We start from the raw sequence: 20,644 nt of genomic DNA, 5'->3' as shown, positions 1-20,644 counted from the left end.
GCCGACACACTAGGATCGGCCCTGGATCGAGAAATTATCTTGTATTTCCATTTTATACCAAATAAAAGATAAAATTGCAAGCAAAAATAACCTTATATTCTATAAAAGCAGGTAGATTTTAAAGATAAATGAGAATTTATTAGCTATTTTAATTAATTGGAACGCCTTTAGAAGACAGAAAGGTTTAAAAAAAAAACGTATGGTTTAAATTGTATTTTCAAAATCCAACTGATTACTAAATACCCAGTAAAATTCTGAAATGTAGTGCTTATTATGTCAATGAAAATTATATCAAAATAAAACTGTAATAATTTTCTTACCTTTAGTTCTTTGAGCAAAATTTCTGGTCTTGAACAAGCAACTAATACTTTTCTATACCTAAATGCACTTCTCTGAAACAGAAGTAATAACACTTTAATTTGACTTCTTTTTTTTATTTTTTTATTTCATTAGGTGATGAAACAGTGCAAGGGGTTATAAGTGAAAAAAAATACTGTTTTTACTAAAACAAAACGGGTAATTTTCCGTTATAGGTGCGATACTTGGCTCATTTATACTCTTGGCGATTATTTTTCATTTTCTACATTGTCACATGTTTGGTTAAAATTACAAAGAAACGTAATTTTTTCCTTTCAATAATTTTTTTAATCAAAAGAAAGAGTTAAAAAAAACTAAAAGTTTCATAATCAGTCCAAAAAAAAAAAAAAAAACACGAGCTATTAAACAATGTAAATAAAATTCTCCACCAACTAAATAAAACAATGAAAAAAGCTCCATTAAACTGTTTCAAAAATACGCTAAATATCTATATCAAGACATTAATAAACATAAAAAGTTAAATGTAAAAGTAAAATACGAAAAAGAAGAGCAAACATGGCGGCGAAGAAAATATTATTTTTCAGTTTTCACCAAGAAGTAAACAGTCACCAAACCAAGTATCCCTATAACGGAAAAGTACCGTATCTATAACTATTCAAAGTTCAAATTATGTAGTAGCTTTCATTTTAGTCGTTCTAGACCACGTTGAATAGCACCTGTTCAGGTTGGATGCTACAGAGTAGTGGATCTGCAGGTTTTGGGTCCAACACAGTGAAATTTTTGGGGCCCCTTTAGAGATGAACAGAATTACGTTAAATATTTTTCATGAACCTTTTTGGTTCCCTTCAGGGCCCCTTATGACTTGGAGATCCCTAGCAAATGCGACAATTACGACATGGTAAATCCACTGCTGAGCTACAGAGGTGTTTTTTCGATATATGTGGTTCATAAATTGAACCAAAAGTTTTTCGTAAAGTTGTGATGGTGATAACACATCTTTCATCACATTGGAAATATTTTTTTACAGTTAGTAGTGAAAAGAAATACAGTTCCAGTGAAGAAGAGTTATGTTGGTGTAATTATTTTTAAAAATACTAAACGAACTTTTATGGTTCCACTTCATCCAGTAAACGAAAACTTTGAACAATGACCAAACAGAAAATTTTCTAATCCTTTCCTTCGAAAAAAAATTATATAGAATGAAATTACTGCTGCTAATTTATCCAAGAAAAAGCATTGAAACTTCATTTTAGAAAAACAATTACGCACTATTCATTCATTCATTGCTGTTTGCTCACCACAAAATAAATACATTAGCAATGAATTACAAGTAATTAAATGCACAATAAAATAACTAAAGGTAATAAAGTTATTATACCTTCCAAAGTAAGGAATGCAACCATTGATCTCTCATGTAACAGTTAGACACCTGCAAAGAAAATCATAGAGTTAATGTATCTATTTATTGTAAGGCTTCAGAAATAAATTAGTTTTTTAATTATGTGTTAGTTTTTTGCTTGAAGATTGCAGTTGACATTCGATTTTACGAGGCTATAACTTACAAGCACTCACAGTTTAAAAACTATTCACTAGTTCAAAAGAAAACTTACATTGAAACGATGTAAATTTTCATTCTTTTTTATGAACTGAACAAGGCAAAAATCATGTTTTAATTAAATCGACGTAAAAATGACTGTTTCTTTGAAATCCAGCACGAACGGGGCAGAAAATCTCAAGGAAAAAGAGAATCCCTTTCATTTAAACTGAAATTTCATCTTCATCCGATTTTTTTCTTTTTTTTATGAAGAAACAAATTAGTTTAATCTTGCAATTGATCAATAAGACGCTAATCTTAAAGTCTGAATTTCTGCATGTCCATGTTGAAATGCTTTTTTTTTTATTTGACGCAGAACAAAAACAAAATATCTATTATTATTGACAAAATCCAAAATGCCATGGAAATATGTGTTGTACACTACTCTCAGGTAAAGGTTACTCCTGTGGATCATTCTCCGGAATGTAACTTTTGAACGAAAATATTTTTCGATTTCAAAACCTTTTGTTTTCTTTTTTTTTTTTTTTTTTTTTTTCATTCTTACATGAAAGTGTTGCCTACTAGAAGTAACCATAATTAATGGCCCAGCTGTAAATTGCAATTATTTTACTTATAAATAATATTTAAAAAAATACCTTATTCACGGAAATTTTCAAAAAAGGAAAAAACTTCTAGTGTTTGAAAATTGTGACCAATTTAATATCAAAGAAGTAATTTTATTAGTTGTGCAACAATGAGTTATTTTAATGATTAGTGTGAATCTAATATTAAACTCACTTAATTCAAGTACGGCTTAAATTTTAGTTAAAATTTGTTTAAATTTGTGTTTAAAAACAGTATAGAATTAATATATTTCTAAATTAGTAAATTTGAGCTTACACTGGTAACTTTTAGTTTTAGTAGACTGTCTAAAATTGATGTATTTCCCCTCCATCATTAATTCTCACCCCAGAAATAATGACATTGATAAGGTCTGTCACGGAGGTTATTAATTTTCCATTAATATAGTCCTATTGGATATATTTTTCAGGGATATATTCTTTGTTGCTAAATCCGCACATACTAAGCATATGAAAACATGTGCACTTCTTTTTTACGTTAATTAGAGATTACATTAATTTGTGAGGTGAGAATTCCCAAACACTTGATTTTTAAAATACAATCTATCTTCCTGTTTTTCAACAAAAATCTCACAACCTCTTTATGACTGAAAATAAACAAGAGGGAGGGGTGCCTTATATCATGGGAAATAAAATGTAATGTCATTACTGCCATCTGTTAATGAGAAATGGCATTTTGTGCTTGTGTAACACAGGTGAGAATTTATTGTGGCAAGTAATGCCTTATCCTGCTAAAGCGAACTAAAACACAATATCAAAAAAAATAAATATACGTAGGCAATTAAGTTTTGAGAAAATTGTGAAAGAAATAACAAATAAATAAATATTTACTTTTAATTAAACAAGTTATTAAGTAACATAAACAGTCACACCATAGGTGTGTGACATGCCAGGGAGTAAAAATTCCCATTGTGTAAACAAAAATATATTTTTTAAAAAATATTTTAAAAATTTTTTTGACACAATTAAATAGATATATTTTTGATGAAATTAAAAAACATTATTAAATGAATTGTTCCTTAAAGTTTTTACTGTAAAAGGCGTGAGAAAGATAAGTTACACTTTTTGAAGAATGAACCCTGTATCATTTACATCAACCTCCATAACTGTTGTTGTTGCTTGTCCCACTTGGCAGACAGAAACATCATACCAAGTCCATGAAGCCGTGCGAACAAAGTCCCTCCAAAACAGCAGAAGGGTCGGAATACAGCTGATTCAGGTCACAGCCGATGCAAGAGAAAATATGGGCGGGAGCAGCCTGAGTCAAATTGCATTTTGGGCACAAGGGGAAAACCTTAATACCAGCCACATGTCGCTGTGTTCGAGTGTGTCCACTTCTCAGTCGGGCTAGGACGGTTTGATGTTCTCTACTACTTGCCCGAAGTAAAGCAGCGCCAGGGCGGGATGCTTTGTACCATTCATGAATAGGGGCTGTCTCCAAGAGGAACTGATGCTTTGCTTAACACGGGTTGCAATTTCTGAGAAAGAAAGGCATCCGTTATGGGGAGAGATCTCTCGGCTCCCCTGATGAGCCAGCCCATCAGCAATCTCATTTCCAAATACATCAACATGTGACGGTATCCATTGAAAAGTAATGGTGAGACGTTTACTGAAAGTGTTTTAGATGTTGGATTATGTTCAGAGTCGTTTGGTCACCCTGCTTCCACCATTCAGACAAATGCTGAATAGAGCTTCGGCTATCACTCAAGATCCAAATATCAGTACTGACACTCTCTGTGACGCAATAATTCAGAGCCTCCTCAATAGCTAGAAGTTCGGCCCGGAAGACGGAGCAAAAATCGGGGTTTTTAATAGAAATCTTAATGCCGTTTCCTTCTCTGATATAAACACCGCTACCGGAGATAGCGCCGTCACCCCTGCTACCGTCAGTATATATTTGCAATGCATCACATGGGATTTGGTGAATAACCTCCAAAGCAAGTTGTCTAAGATACTCCGGGTGTTGGGAGCTCTTGTTGGTGTACGAGCACAAGTGAGGTTTGAAGAAAACTCGTTCATGTAATGATGGGGCAGCATCCAGACCACAAGTCAGTGAAACATATTCAACTTCATTAAAAAGGAAACCCTCGCTTTCAGCAAAGCTAAGTGGACTCTGTCTCTTAAGGCGTTGATTATTCTTACCTCCATAACTTGACCATTTTTCTAAGTTGTTCATTAAAGTACTGAACCGAAGGTTATCAACTGACACAGGTTTCATCGTTCACAGTCTTCGATGCGTTTCAATTTTACGAACTCTCGTTTTTATGAACTTTTATTATGGTTACAAGGAGTTAGCAAAATCTAATGTCAACTTTATGTTACTCCACTTAGAAGATCATTTGTTGCCTTTTCATTTTGAAGCCATGAAAAGATTAGGTGTTGGACAACTTTTTTAAAGGAGGGAAACCAGTTTAGAAGCCTAAAATTTTAGTGTTTTTCATGATTTTTTTTAATAGAAAAGAAATATCAGAATTTCTTTAAACTTGGAGGATATTTTATTTATCTCTTGAAGAGCACTTTGTAATTTTTTCAAGTCACTTCCACCAGAAATAGTGGAGTTAGAAGCTGCTGTAAATGGAGCAGGCTCCATCAGAGCTTGTTTCTGGTGAGCATTACCGAAGCTACAATTTTTGTCGGTAATCATTACAATTTTTCTTTCTCATAAACAGCATATTTCCTAAGAATATGAACCTAATTTTGATCAAAAGTTGAAAATAGTACGTTTTTTAGGTGTTTGATTGCAATGTTATGTTTTCGTACCTTTTTTCACATTTCTTGAAGTAAAAGAAAAATACATTTATCAACAATATCGTCATAATAATAATAGGTTCATATGGAGTATAACTGAATCAAGAATATTCACACAAATTTTTAGAAAGATTGGTCTATAACTCTTAGATCTAGAACGCTCACCAGTTGAAAAAATTTGTTTTGAGAAAAACGCGTATTTTTGAAAAAAAAAATGCTATGAACGTTTTCAAATGTCCACAGTCACTTCAAATGCTCAAAGCATCGGAACTAATCGGATTTTTTCACTGAAATTTCGGCAACATATTCTTGAAGAGTTTTACTAACATTTTATGAGATTAAAAAGAAGTGGATTTTTTTAACCCGTCTAAACTGTTTTCTCCCTTTAAATGTGAAATCATTGTGAAAGCGAAAAGTGATGCGCAGAAACAGTTTGCAAACTTAGCGAAATTTTCGGACTTGACAACCATATTATGGAGAACTGTTTTCTTTACTTTCTCTCTCTCTTTCTTTCTCCCTTTAGAAAATTATCCCTTAGTCATAATTCTCCATTAAAATATACCATTTCTCACATTTATCAAAATTTACGCATAGGTCATTAAATAATGTTCAATAATAAAGATTTTGTAATACGCGACTGTAATTTTACTCGCAGTCATGAGAATTTTCCCCCTTATCACTTGGAATTTGGGTAAAGTTTTAAGGGAGAATCTATTATGACTGAAACTATCATGACATAATAATTTCTTCCCTCAAATTTTCTTCTAAGCTAATTAGAATTTTTTTCTTTTTTTATTAGAGCATTATTCTTAGTCAAAATCGTTTCTTCAGTTGGTTCTCAGAATCTTTTTCTGTAGTTCCTTAAAACTATTTTGTTGTTCTAACATTGTTTCGTTTATGACAGAACTTTTCTCTCATTAAAATTTCGCCACTAAGTATTTTTGTTTTTTTGTTTTTTTTTCTTTTTATTTTTTTTATTTCGGTTTCCTGGATAACTTTCCTGGTTTCTTGAAGTTTTTCCTCATGTGATTTCAATTTTTCACGGTGTTTTTTTTTAAATTCGGTACTAAAAATTTTCTTAATCAAAAACATTTTCTCCTCTCCGTGAATTTTTATTCATCCAGTAATTGCGATTTTCTCTTAACTAAGTTGATTTTCCCACAATAAACCGAAATTTTCCTCATTAGACTTTTTCTTTAGCATTTTTTTTCTCACTAATGTTTCAAATTTTTCTTAACTTGTCATAATTTGTTTCTTAAGTCACTTTAAGCAGTTTATATTATATCAAAAAGAAATTTAAAAATTTACTTTGGTTTTTCAATTTTGTTCTTCTTATCTGATACGTTCTCTATTGGTCGTGCAGTTTTTCCGTAGTTCATATAATGTTTCTCCAACCCATAAAACTTATTTTACCCTCAGTCATGAGATTTTCGCATTGTTAGTAAGGACTTTAACCATAGTAATTGGACTGTTTCCTTCAGTCAAAAGTACTACTTTTAGTCACTGAAATTGATAGAATAAAAAAAAAAATAATAATAATAATATGAAGCCCGAAAAACTTTTATTTTCCGAACAGTTATATTTTATTTATTTATTTATTTTTCTGATTCTGGAAATAAGGCGTGGTCTTTATGACGTCACAAGTGATGTACTTTAGCGCGCTGATTGTTTACGCATTGTTTAAAAAAAGGGTTGCCAGTAAAAAGTAAAATTAATAGCAATTGTAATGAGAATTTTGAATGAAGGTTTTTCTGAAGCTGACATGAAATTCATTACTATTTATTGCGCTAGAATATTTTTATCTTTCTGATGCCTGTAATTGTCTTTATCTAATGCCAAAATATTGTGCTTTGCGCTGATGGCATCAGTTAATGGCACTTCATCACTTGTGATGTCATGAGCAGAAGCTTAAAAAAAGAAATTGAATCTGCGAACCGATTAAAATATATATATATTTTTTAATATTAAACTTTGCCAAATTATTTAAAAAATGATTAAATCCCATGTTTTTAAGCATGTTCTTTCAGAAAAAAGTGCTTTTAAAATTTCGGAAACGACCCCTTTACAGTTTTGTGCTTTGTTCTTAGATTCACTTGTTGAGGGAGGTTGAAGTAGTCTTAGGCAGACAGTTTTAAGCACACTTATAAACATAATTCGTGAATAACTTAACTTCAACGTGATCGTTTAACTAAAAGAAAATATCCGTACATGAGAAGTAAAGAACACTTTATTTTATTTTTCTTTTCAAAATCGCAATTTCAGCTCCATTTTACTCAATGTTTAATGCTCTACTGAGAGGGATAAAGCACTAAGAGTCTGGTAAACGCATTTTTATTTTATGAACCCATAAATGACAAACCAGCAATGCAAATCAGTACAAAAGAAGTTCAAAATCTCTAAGATAATTTTGTTTTTTGTGACTTGGTGACATTCACCGTCCATGAACAAGATATATACACCAATCTCACACATAAATATCTTAGAATACATAAAAGAAATCAAACCTGTAGAAGCAAAGATCCATCGGGGATTACGATTCTGATGCAAAATCGTCCACACGAGTCCCACCTGGCCACAGGATAAATATCCTGGATCACCCTGTAGGGAATGGGATCTTCCATAAAACCACCAGGCTGAAAAGCAGAAAAGAAAGGCAGGATTTAGAAATGCATAAAATTTAAGCACAAAGCAAATATTTTTTCAGATTTGTTTAACTGCCCATTTGGTTCTAAGAAAAGACTGCACTATGAATTAAATAGTAAAAGCAATAGAAAAAGAAATCTTTGTGGCAATCCTCATATACAGTTGGCTCTCTGTTTAACGACGCTCTATTTAACGACTTTCTCTATTTAACGACGGCTTTTCACGGTCCCAGATGGTCCACTACAGTGTTAAAAGCATTCTATTTAAGGACGCTTTCTTCTTAAGGACGATTTTTTGTGATCCCTTGAAAGTCGTTAAACAGAGAGCCAACTGTATATATAAAAAGCCAATTCACTGATCGAGTAACGCTCCTTACGTCACCAAAATTAAACTCGCGCCACGGCATGAGAATTTGATAACACTTTTTGTTAATATGCAGGAAAATGCTTTATTTTGAGAAGGCTGAACTGGATTTGGTAACTCAATTGTTTTACTGGTAAAACTGTCGTTTCAGGAGAATGAAGAAAGGAAAAAGTGGTCAATAATGCATTCTATTTACTGGAGGTTAGGGTTGACCAATTGGAGTTAGGATTCATATTTCAACTATCAAAATATCAGCAAACAGGCAATTGCTTCGTTAAAATGTAGAAACAATTTTCATCCGTCATACCTTGACGGGCGATTTTCTAGTGATTACGGGACGCGGGAGCATCCCGCCCCGCCAAGGAAACCAAACGTCAGCAGCCAACAGAAGCAAATCCACCGCCAAAGACGAAAGAAAATAAAAGCGACCAAGAACAAGATTACACGACAGAACAAGTTGGTGTTTTTTGGGTTTTTCACCCCTCTGTATCTCAGCCCTATGAAGACCCTGGGAGTTGATTTTTGGTACCAATTTTTGGGCCAATCTCTAGTGGCCCCTGACGCCGTAAACCAAAATACAATTCCCTGGACCATCAGGGGGAGGAGGTATTAAAGTTATAAAATCGCTGTTCAAAAAAGTTTTCGCTTTCTTTGACAGGGCTACAGCCCAGACGAAAAAAGGAATAACGCTGAAATTTCGCACACACATTCCTTGTGCCCTACTGATGTGCCTTTTGTGCCATTTGACCCCCTCCCCTTCCCCCCTCGTTTTTACCCCCCAAATTGTACCTTCCCGGAGTTCTATCACAGCGCCCCGGGGGACTATGATAATGATTTTTTGTATACATATTCTTCGGGGACATTGAGTACATATACAAAAATTCAACCCCCAGGGACATCATGGGTCGGAGTAATTGAAGTTTGAAAATAATTTTCCCTAAATTTTTGTGTACTTACTCTCAGCTCATAGGGTTTGTTTATCTCGGACTGCAATTGCAAGGTTAGAACAGATCTAACAGTTATTCCAAAGTTGTCTTAGGAAATGAAATTCAATCAAGACTAAAACATATCCAACAATTGCAACTAGACGTTAAATCGCGGATATCACAAATTTGCCACAGCGACTGCGCATGCGCGCAGACTTAGCTCATTGGGCTTTCTGTTTTCAGATTCTATGTTGTTTGTTTATACTTAAGCAGAGAAACAAATTAATGAATGAGATTAGAATGTTGCCCCCCCCCCCTCCCCCAAGTTTTGCCGATACGAAATTTCCTTCCCCCTGTTTTTCAGTTTTGATATATTTATGGAGGGAAGAAATTTTAAATATCGGTGCGAAACTGGGGTTAAACCATTACAATATTTTACGTGACAAATTATATGAAACTGTACGCACACGAATACGGCACATAACAAACTTTTTAATTGAAAGCGAAAAATAGCACTTTTTATTGGTTTGCTTATTTTCTAAATTAATGGATTTTTCACAAATAACACATAATGAATTGAAAATATATGAAAAACGTGTGTGGATATCCGTGCTTTGCAGTAATTTGTTAGCAGAAAAAAAATTTTGCAATTAACTTAAGCAAGACTTTAATGAGCTTAGTCCGCGCGCAACATGCGCATTCGCTATGGCAAATTTGGGATATCCGCGACTTGACATCGAGTAAAGTTGTATAGATCTTCTGACACATTCAAATTTAAAATATTTAATGGCTTAGTTTTTTTTTTTTTTTTTTTTTTTTTTTTTTTTTTTTTTTTGCTTGGTGATAACATGCGTTATTTCGTTTTTTAAATGAACTTTTAAACAAAACTAGGTATTAAACAAGACACAGACTTCTATCAAGAAAAAGATAAATCACCAAACAATTAAAATTATCCCATAAAACGTAAAATAATCCACGATTTAAGAAAAAATGTAATTAAACAAAAAGTGAAAAGCTAGATTAAAATAGCCCTCAAGCTGTAAAACATTTAAAGAAACCTTCATAAAAATGTTGAATAATCTGTCAAATAAAGAAACTAACAGAATTTATTGCGAAGTTGTAAAATACTCGAAAACAATATAATTTAAAATATAGTATTTTATTATCCAAGAAGTTTTCTTTGCAACAGAGAGGATACAAGGATTGCAATAAAATTTAAAACGCCCAATTCTCGCAAAATGAACATAGAATCTTAATAGTCAGAAAATAACTTGACGTAAAATTAGGCTAGCCATTGTTGTTCCTTAAAAACACAAAACAGCGTTGTTTCAACTGAAAATTTTCTGACTTGAAGTTCTCAATTCTAAAAATACAAACAAAGTAATAATATCAATGCAAAAAGATGTGATATCTCATCAAAAACAACCCTGTTGTAAAAATTTCCCCGCCAAGAAAACCTTTAACTTTTCCGCACAAGAAAGAAAACCTGCATCCTAAACCCAAAAACACTCAGTCATAAAAAGTTATGATATCTAGTTTGCTCGCCAAGTATCTGCTAAACTATCATCCTCCCTCTTCTCCTTTTTCATCACAGCTACTTCCATTAGAACCTCCTCCCACCTTCAACTCCTCAGAAATATGGATAGATCTTTTAAATTGTTTATCTTGTTTGGCGGGAAGCTTTTCAAAGTGAAGTGGTTGCTTGGTGAGCAAAAAGCTTCCCGCCAAACAAGATAAACAATTTAAAAGATCTATCCATATTTCTGAGGAGTTGAAAGGTGAAAGGAGGTTCTAATGGAAGTAGCTGTGATGAAAAAAGAGAAGAGGGAGGATGATAGTTTAGCAGATACTTGGCGAGCAAACTAGATATCATAACTTTTTATGACTGAGGGTTTTGGGGTTTAGGATGCAGGTTTTCTTTCTTGTGCGGAAAAGTTAAAGGTTTTCTTGGCGGGGAAATTTTTACAACAGGGTTGTTTTTGATGAGATAAAAATAATACATTACCTCTGTCGTACCTATGTCGTGATTTTATATATATATATAATAATCACTATTCATACAGTATAAACTGCCGTCCGCCTTGTCGAGTGGTCAGAGGAGTCAGACGGCGATAGGGAGATCCCGGGTTCGAATCCCGGCTCGGGAATGGATATACTTTCACTCTCTTGTCTTTTCTTCGTGTGAATGTGTTATTGTGATTTTTGCTTGAAAAATACTCATCCACTGTAAAGCCTCCTACACACATGGCGGTAAGTTGAATCAACTTTTCGAAAAAGTCGCCTGTTAGCTAGTTGACTTGTTTGAATCAATTTTTCGTTCAATAAGAATAATTTATTCGAGAACATGTTCCACCGACGCTGTTAAAATTGAACCGAGTTCACTCAACTAGTTTACTCGTGTGTAGAGCAAACGCTTGGCAATGTTCCGCTAAATTGAACCAACTAAAAAATTAGTTCAACTCATCGGCACGAGAATGGCAGCGGCACATGTGCCTGATGTGCCTGATGAGTTAACTGCCGTGTGGAGGATGTCACACAATTCCTTCACTTTTCTATCTGCTTGTATATCCTGAAAACCACCCGTTCGAAAGTTGATTAAACTATGTTGCTTTGTGTGAAGGAGGCAGGTTTTAAGAACACTAAAAAAATTCCAAAACGTAAACCGGTAATTTCCAGTAATTTCCATGGAACGTTTCGGGATTTCACTGGTTTTCACCAATTTTCTATGAAAATTAAGTATCTTCTTCAAAACATTTCCTGAAATACTCCCAATTGCACGAATGCAGACTTCTCACTGTTGGGAAAAATATGTTTAGCTATCAGTTTAAAGATTAACTACGCGTATTTATCAAATGTATCAACTTAAGAGCGATTACGGCCCATCCAGATTGACTAAGCTCCCAACAGCCGCGTTCATAACGCACTTTTCGACCCGGTAAATCCCCGCTCTGGCTCCACAAAAAAACGATTGAAAAATTCCCTGTTTCCATGTAAAAAGAGGTTCTTCCATTGTACCAGAGAAAGCGGTTTTTACCCAGCATCCTAAGCTAGCAGGAGTAGAAAGATTCCACATAAACCCCGCAAATGACCGGAATGTGGTGAAAAGCAGGTTTTTTCCGGGGTCGAAAGTGTCCATGGAAACGACCCTATTGAGAGCGAATAAGTCTCTGGATTCCGCAGTTCTGCAAGACTTGCAAGCGAGATAGATGTTTGGGACTTTCAATTCTGTCTTAGCGTTGGCCGTAGTTGCAATAATATGCTTTTGGAGCTTTCTTGGTAAATCAAGAAGACGCCAAGCTACTACTTAAAACTACTTAAGTTTTCTCTGAAGGTTCCAGAAACATGGCGACTGGCTTTAACCGGAGATATTTCTGTATTATTCAAAAAGATTTAAAGATGATTTCTCGATGGTTACTGACTTTTAGCGGAAAACATTCCTGTTGTTTGCAAGATATGTTACTGGTAGAAATTGGGCTTATCAGTTGCCCATTACTTTCCACGAACGTTTCTGAATCGTTTTTACAGTAAAATTTCCTAAACATTCTGCTATTTCCAGGGCCTGGTTAACCTCTGAAGTTAGGAGAAGCTAAATCTCATTTCAGAACCCCCCACCCTTTGTTTTCAGTATATATTTTCTAAAAATTCTACGCTAAAGCTTATTCCCTGCCCCCCCCCCCCAACATATTGAGTTTTTGTACATTACATAGTTTTCTACCCCTATTCACAGCAGATAAGGGTGGTTAGTTGTTGTTTCAGATTTATCACTTCATAAAATTTATCAAGTGTGATAAAAGTATATTGTAGCACGTTGGGGCAAATTCTACAGATGAAAATAGCTTACTACCACGTTTTATGAACTGTGTCCTCACTTTTTAAAATTATTCCAAAAATCGCATTTAGCGAGCTCCAATGTTTGAAAATACTTTTAAAAATATATTCAAAATCAGAAACTGAAATTTCGAAGTCATTTTAGGGCCTTCTGTTAATTCCGAGGAGAAACTCGAGCTTCCTGAGCCTTTTGGACAATCAGGCCCTGGCTATTTCACAGGTTATCTAAAGTTTCCTATAAAAAAAAGTATACTGTCGAACCTCGTTAACGTGAAACCGCTTAACGGGAAATACTTGTTTGCTCCTGCAAGTTAACAACCACTTAATTATTTATCGGATAAGATGAAACTCGGCAACAATTGCAAAGAAATTCACGTTTCCTTTATTTCACAGTAATATATTCAATGTCCCTTGACATTAACGAGTCTATGCATAGGCGGCTGGTGCACCAAAAAGTGGGGAATCAAAAGAATTGCATATTGTTAGGGCGTGTGGGTCCTGAAGCTTTTCTTTCGTTAAACTGGGCCAGATTACAGACTTTGTAAATTACTGATTCTATAACCTCCAAAAAATGTAGAATATGGCGTCAAATATCGGGATGGATATCCACCGTAGACTTTACTCTTCCAATTCAAAGTTCCATTTTTATGAATTAAGATGAGAAAAGTCCACTTATATATATATTTGGAATTTTTAGTTTTTACTTTCGTGCAATAAATCAATCTACACTACATAAAATCTCTTTCAATCAATCATTAATTTTTATCTCTGAAACGTGAGGGGGAAAGGCCCCTTTACTTTTGAAAGTGAGGGGCATTAACCCTCCCCCCCCCCCGTACGAGCCGCCTATGTGTCTATACATTTATAAATAAAAGAGCACAAGATTGTACGCAAACATCCAGAATTTTGACATAAATTTAATGTCCATAAACATAATCTAAGTGAAACATCAACAGTAATTATAGATTCCAGATTTTGTGATTTCAAGTGAAGAAGCTTTCAATCGATTTCACATAATCCAATAAAAGTTCAGCATTCTCTCTTCTGTTCCAGGAAGTTTGTGGAATGATTTAAGGAGCAAGTTTCTAAAAATAGAACACCTGAGCACCTTACTATCATCATTTTCTTTTGAATAAAACAAAAATATAAAACCTCATCACCTTATCGTAATTACATCATCACAAAATGCATTAACGGACTATTTAAGGGGAGTTAATAATGTTATTTTATGGTAAAAAAGCAACTTACATGGCTTTTAACATTTTAATCATAGTCATCTCAAGTCATTACGTTTCACTCTCAACGTCATCAGCGTTTGTTTAAGAGCTACAAGCACAATTTAAAATTTTATAATTTTCTTTGGATTAATGCGTTTGAATTTTTTTTTTTCACTTAACCGTTGTATGTCATACAGTTTCTTTCAGAGCGTTTGCTCGGGAGGGAGGGAGGGGGGCACTTTAAAAGTTTGGGGAGGGGACAAAAACATATTTAAGGGGGCGGTGTACTTTAAAAGTTTGAAGAGGTCAAGGGAGTATTTAATTAATACGTATAATACGTATAATACGTATTATACGTATAATACGTACATTCCCCCCCCCCCCCACAGAAGCAATGAATAGACAACAGACAAAAGAGGGGGGAGGAAGAAGAAACCTCCTTCCATGTTTGTTAAGCTTCGAACATAAATTATTTCCATACTTTTTTCATTAAAAAAAAAGTAAAGTTAGTCTAAAACAATTTTGTCTCTGGGGGAGGGGTGCAGTTGGTCTCCTCCGGAAGGGCAGTCCCCCCCCCCCCCGGAGAAGTGCCTGAAAGAAACACTGATGTTATACAACAACATCCTAGATGGCCAATGTGTAGTTTTTTTTATTTAGTTATCGTAGTTATCATTTGCCATATACATACATACATATAAATAAACAATTATTCATATGTATTTATACAGTAGATCCTCGTTTTATGCGGGTTTACTTTACGCGGTTTCGATTTTTCGCAGTATGTATTTGCCTTTTATCAAAACGAATATTTGTTCCCACTGTTCTGAAGCCGTCAACAAAAAGAATATCAAGTAATAAAAAAATTACAAGTAGTAATGCAAAAAGTTTCCTGTTTTCGCTTTCTAGTATGACGCAAAATGATGCAAATAAGCTTTTTTTGCTGTTAAAATTTAAGAGGCATTGTGATTTGACAAGTTGTTGAAAAATAAATGAAAAACTTCAAGAGTAAAAAACGGCATCCAGTGTCAAACCTGCAATAACTAAACAATAGCGTGTATATCATCTGTACATTAAACCTTTTTTCCCTTTTCCTCATTCCTTAAAAAAACCAGTGGTTATAAAGTCTTCTCTTATTATTTATATATTTACTCAATGTTTCCATGCATTCATCGCATTTAAAACATGGTCTCCTGAAAACATTTTCAGTGAATTTCAGAAAAATCAAACACATTTTACAGTAGAAAGAGTTGTTTTTTTTTTCTTTTTTTTTTGTTTTTGACAATGGGTAGGGTAGTGCGGAAAAGATGCCGTTGATGGAGAAAAATGCTCGAATTTTTTGAAATATTTTGGATAACTCCTTGATCTGTCACAATCGCGTTGACAACCAAATGCTGCTTTTTGATGTTTTTAGCAAAATTTGTTTAAAAAAAAGGGGGGGGGGGGTTCTATTTTCAATGATGGGTTGTGCGGAAAAGACGTCATTGGTGTTATTACATTTCGATAAAAACTTTGAGGTATGCAGTACAATTCCTTCATGTGCCCCAATTGCGTAGAAGTTTTGGCAATTTTCTGCTTTTTTAACGTTTTAATAGAAATTTTATCACAATGTTGAAATTCGTTTTTCGACATATTTATCTGAAATAATTATGCAGTTTGTCGCATATGATTAATTTTAGATGCTTTGTATGTTATAAATTAATCACAGTCAGCTCTCACGAGCTCGAAGTCCCAAGGAAGCGGGTAAAACCTTCGAGTTATGGAAAATTCTCCCAATTTCTCAAGAGTTTGGGACACAAAAAAAAAAATCCCTATTTATGTTAATTTTGCTAAACATATCGAAAACAGCGTTTGGTCGAAACTTCAACACAATTGCGGCAGATCAAGAAATGGTCCAAAGCATTTTCCCGCTCATTCTACACTGGGGCGTGCACAGGGGGGGGGGAGAAGGGATGCCTGTTGGTCCGGGCCCGAGCCTGAAGGGGACCCAATATTTTTGAAACTAGGCGTGAAATATAGGGGTAAACAATTGTAGGGGGCCCGGAAAAGTCATTTGTGACGGGTTCCAAAATTTCTGTGCACGCCCCTGATCCTACAGGGTTTTTATATAGCCTTGCACTGATTGAGAAAATTTGTTTTTAAAAAAAGCTAATTAAGATATTTACATTATTTTTTTTCGGTTCTTTTCTTGTCAAGTTTTTTAACCATTTGTACAATACTAGCTAAAGACGTGTCAGTGGCGCTAACATCGAAAACTGAAAATGGCGTCTGCGAAAGATCAAGTTCATTGGGGCACCGCGACAGGGGTTTTGTGGGTCAGCTCGCCAGAACGTTTGGTTTTAACACATATTGCTTAATTTAACAGTTTATAACCATATAAAAACTGTTATGACATAACAGTCACCGTAGAAATTCTGGTTGCACTAGTACCTGGCACAAAGTTGAAAATCGCCTGTCTTCTCAGAACTACGAAAGTTGCACACAAAGAAATGTATTAACGCTGTGAAAAACAATTTTGAGATAAGAATCAAAATAAATCAGAAAGAATTATGGTTTAAACTAAAATATCTTTTTTAAATAAATTTTCTTTTTCCGAGCAAGGCTTTATAAACGCATTGTCATTTGTATTGCTTAGAAATGGTTCATATTTTATCTGCACTGTTCTACGAAGATTAAATTAATTAAGGTTTCAAATAGGGTATTAAATTAAGCCTTAATTATGCTACTGAAATGAGTCAGTGAGGAAAAAGCTCCATAAAAATCCATTCTTTTTTTATTTGCAACGTAGCTTTATCCATTTGGCGAGCTTTTAATGACGTCAAACGTTTGCCACACTAAATGTGAAGCTTGCGGAATAAAATAAATAAAAAATTAGAAAAAAAAAGAAAGAAAATTTGAACTTTTGACTTCTCGAATTCAAATTATGTTTTTCGCAATCACGTGTGTGTGTGCAGTGGTGTGTGTGTAGACATAAGTGTGAGTGCGTGCGGGCGTGTGTAGGTGTGTGTGTGTGGGAATGCGTGGTGCAAGCATGTGTGTGTCGGCATGTGTGTGAGTGCGTGCTAGCGTGCGTGTGTGTGTGTGTAGGCATGTGTGTGAGTGCGTGCTTGACGTGTGTGCATACGTGTGTGTGTGGGTGAGTGCGTGAGGCGTGTGTGTGTGAGGAAACAGACGGCAATTAATTAGATTTCAGTAACGATGGAGCTCTTATTACAAATGTGTGATTTCATTGTAAAACTACTGCAGAACAAATTGAGGTAAGAAATAAGGAAAAACTTTGTGCAGAAGAGTAAGAGAAAATATTCGAACGTTTAATCGCACAAATTTGAAGAAAACTAATGAGATTTTTTTTTTCTTTGAACCTTGGATATATTGATAGATTGAGGTTTTGCAAATGTTTTTTAGTTTTCAAAAATTCTCGAATAGTTTTTTTTTTAGAAATATCCTGCATACGTTGCGGTCAAATATTTCAAATCAAAAAAATCACTGACATTTAATAGGTCAGACACATCAAAATAAAAATAAATTAAGCATAAAAGAGAAGTCATGTTAAATTTTTAAAACAAGGTTTTTTTTCTTTGTTTTGTAGCACAAGAATTGCTTATTGTTTTCACTTGACAGTTGGATTACGTCTGTCCTTTGATTTCTCTTCTCTATGCTTATAATGCAGGCGCCCATGTGCCACGGAATTGAATTATTTATAAACGATTTTCTCGACTTTACACAAAAAGAATATTCAGCACCCAACATCCAGCACCCAGCCCCTGGCATTCATTTGAATTTTGACATCTTGAATTCAAATTACGGTTGCGATAAGAGCCATTAGTTGAAACAAGAAACCCAACGAGTGGGTCCTATCGCAATTCTTGAACGCGAAAAACATAATTTGAATTCAAGATCTCAAAATTCAAACTAATTATATTTTTTTTTCTCTCAATTGAAAATTTTAAGAAAGTATAGTATACTCAGAGGTATAGCAAAGTTTTCATTTTTCAACAGTGAAATATACGCTAGAAAAAGTGAAGGCCACGATAGTAATCCATTCCAGAAGAAATTAATGGCAAGGAAAGAAATGTGCAGTGGAATGTGGGGCAAAGTGAAATAATTAAAATAACTTAACTTTCCTGAAATAAACAATTTTTTTGGAAATGGATTTTTTTGAGCAATTATGATTGCTAATTGTTTTCATTTCACTGTTGAACTATGTCTTTTGATTTTTCCCCGGCTCCCTCTGCAGAATCACCGTCGACCAGCCACTTTCCGATGGTGCTTCTCTAGCGAGCACTGTCTTCAGGTTTCGTCCATACCCTACACACACACGCCTACATACACACACACATGCCTACATACACACACACATGCCTACATACACACACACATGCCTACATACATATACACATGCCTACATACATATACACGCCTACATACATACACAAACGCCTACTCACGCGCGTACATACACACACGCCTACATACACGCACACACACGAACACATACATATACATACACACACACACACGAACACATACATATACATACACACACACACATGAACACATACATATACATACACACACACATGCACCTACACAAACACACACACGCTCGTGATTGCGAAAAACATAATTTGAATTCAAGATGCCAAAAATTCAAATTAATATAACCTTTTTTTTCTTGAAAATTACAGTACATTAAAAAAAAAAACAATGTATTTTGTTTTTTGAACTTGTTGTGAAAAATTTTTGCTTTTATTTTTGGCAGTAAATTTCAACCTTTATAAAAAAAAGGTGGAAAATTTTCACTTTTCCCCTTGCAAGGGGCAAAGTGAAAAATGAAAAAATATTATTCTACTGAAATATTTTTTATGTGATTAGTAAAAATATTTTTTATAAAATGAAGGAATAGATTAACGAATGAATGAATAAATGAATAAATATTGAAGCAATAAGCGAATGAATAAAAAATAAATCAATAATATATTTATGAGAAAAAATAAATGAGTGATTAAAATAGTGAATGCATATATAAATTGGTGAATCAATAAATGAAGTAATGTAAATGAATTAAATGATAAAGGATTAAGTAGGTGAGTTCATGAATGAGCGAATAAGTATACACGATGAGTTACTTAACTTTCCCGGAGTGTACTATTTAATATCAAAACATTCCTAACATTTACTAAATAATTACTGTACAGCACATCAGAAGATTTCAATTAGTCTTTGAAACGTTTATTACAAAAAAAAAAAAATAATAATAATGATTTTATTTTATAATATTAAAAACTATTTTTGATAAACCACAAAATATTACTAATTTTTAAAAACGACGTGTATAGTTACATACTTTGATCTTTCAAGCAATTTGTTTCTTGACTGGAACCATCTATATGTTTAAGAACATAGTTAAAACATTGCTAGACAGGTGGCGCTGCAAACAGCGAAAATATTTTACCATTTCACTTAGCCTCGCTAATTCACTTCATTCCACATTCCCCTGTTATTTTTATTTTTATTTTTTGACATTTTGTATTTTAAAATGTATAAGAAACTTTTTTTTGTTTTGTTTTTTTTTTAAATTCATTTATCGTTTATTTCTTAACTAGAAATAGCTCGTCAAGGTGTGACAAGTGAAAATTGCTTCTACATTTGAACGAAGAAATTGCCTGTTTAGTGATATATTGATAGTGGAAATTTTAACCTTAACTCCAGTGGATTAGCCCTAAACTTCAGTAGATAGTGTTATTTGTTGACCCCCTTTTTTTTTTTTTTTTTTTTTTTTTTTTTTTTTTTTTTTTGTTTCTTCATTCTCCTAAACTTAATCTTACCCGAAAAACAGTTAAGTTATCGGATTCAATTCAGCTTTGTCAAAGTAAAGCATTAAAAAGCATATTAAAGCTGCGTGTCAAACATTGCCAAAAAAAATATTATCGAATTATAAATAACTTAATGGTTGCGTTCGACGAGCTCGACCGGGAGCGACCGGTTAGTTAATCACGTGACAGCTAATGATCACGTGCTCCAATCAACCAATCAACTGCTTAGAATGGTAACCGCTGTGGTAACCGGTTGATCATAGAACGCTTCAGTTAGTAACCAGTTACTTACCGGTCGACCGGTGAGTTTCGTCGAACGCAACCATAGAATTGTTGGTGTTTCAACAATGAAATAATGCTGTTACGCATGCTATGGAACGAGTTTCATTGTTGGTGACGTCAGCTTTACTCGATCAGTGATTTTGGCTACGTGGATTTTCCACTATTAGAAATATGTATTTTAAATACAAAGTGGGCAAAAATAAAGTAACGGACGTACCACTTCCAAGAAAAGAAAAATAATTCATGATGTTTTATCGCTCATTTATTGATTTGCTGGTTAAAATTTTGGCATATTTAGATCATGTCTAAAAGTTCATTTCACCCTGTACAA

At 34.0% G+C, this 20,644-nt stretch overlaps 1 protein-coding gene across 1 annotated transcript in view; it reads right to left on the bottom strand.

The window, feature by feature from the left end:
• The window catches only part of LOC129230349 (C-Maf-inducing protein-like), a 93,402-nt gene that overhangs the window by 57,240 nt on the left and 15,518 nt on the right, over positions 1-20,644 (bottom strand). The window contains exons 2-4 of the mRNA XM_054864747.1: positions 7,746-7,874; positions 1,697-1,747; positions 321-392 (exon numbers count right to left, since the gene is read on the bottom strand). Of these exons, the coding sequence (XP_054720722.1) occupies positions 321-392; positions 1,697-1,747; positions 7,746-7,874 (252 nt within the window). The remainder of the gene's footprint in view (positions 1-320; positions 393-1,696; positions 1,748-7,745; positions 7,875-20,644) is intronic.

This window comes from Uloborus diversus, chromosome 9, assembly GCF_026930045.1.
Source record: "Uloborus diversus isolate 005 chromosome 9, Udiv.v.3.1, whole genome shotgun sequence".
NCBI lineage: Eukaryota > Metazoa > Arthropoda > Arachnida > Araneae > Uloboridae > Uloborus > Uloborus diversus.
The sequence above is the reverse complement of the archived record's forward strand: the minus strand, read 5'-3'. Positions and strand labels throughout refer to the sequence as shown.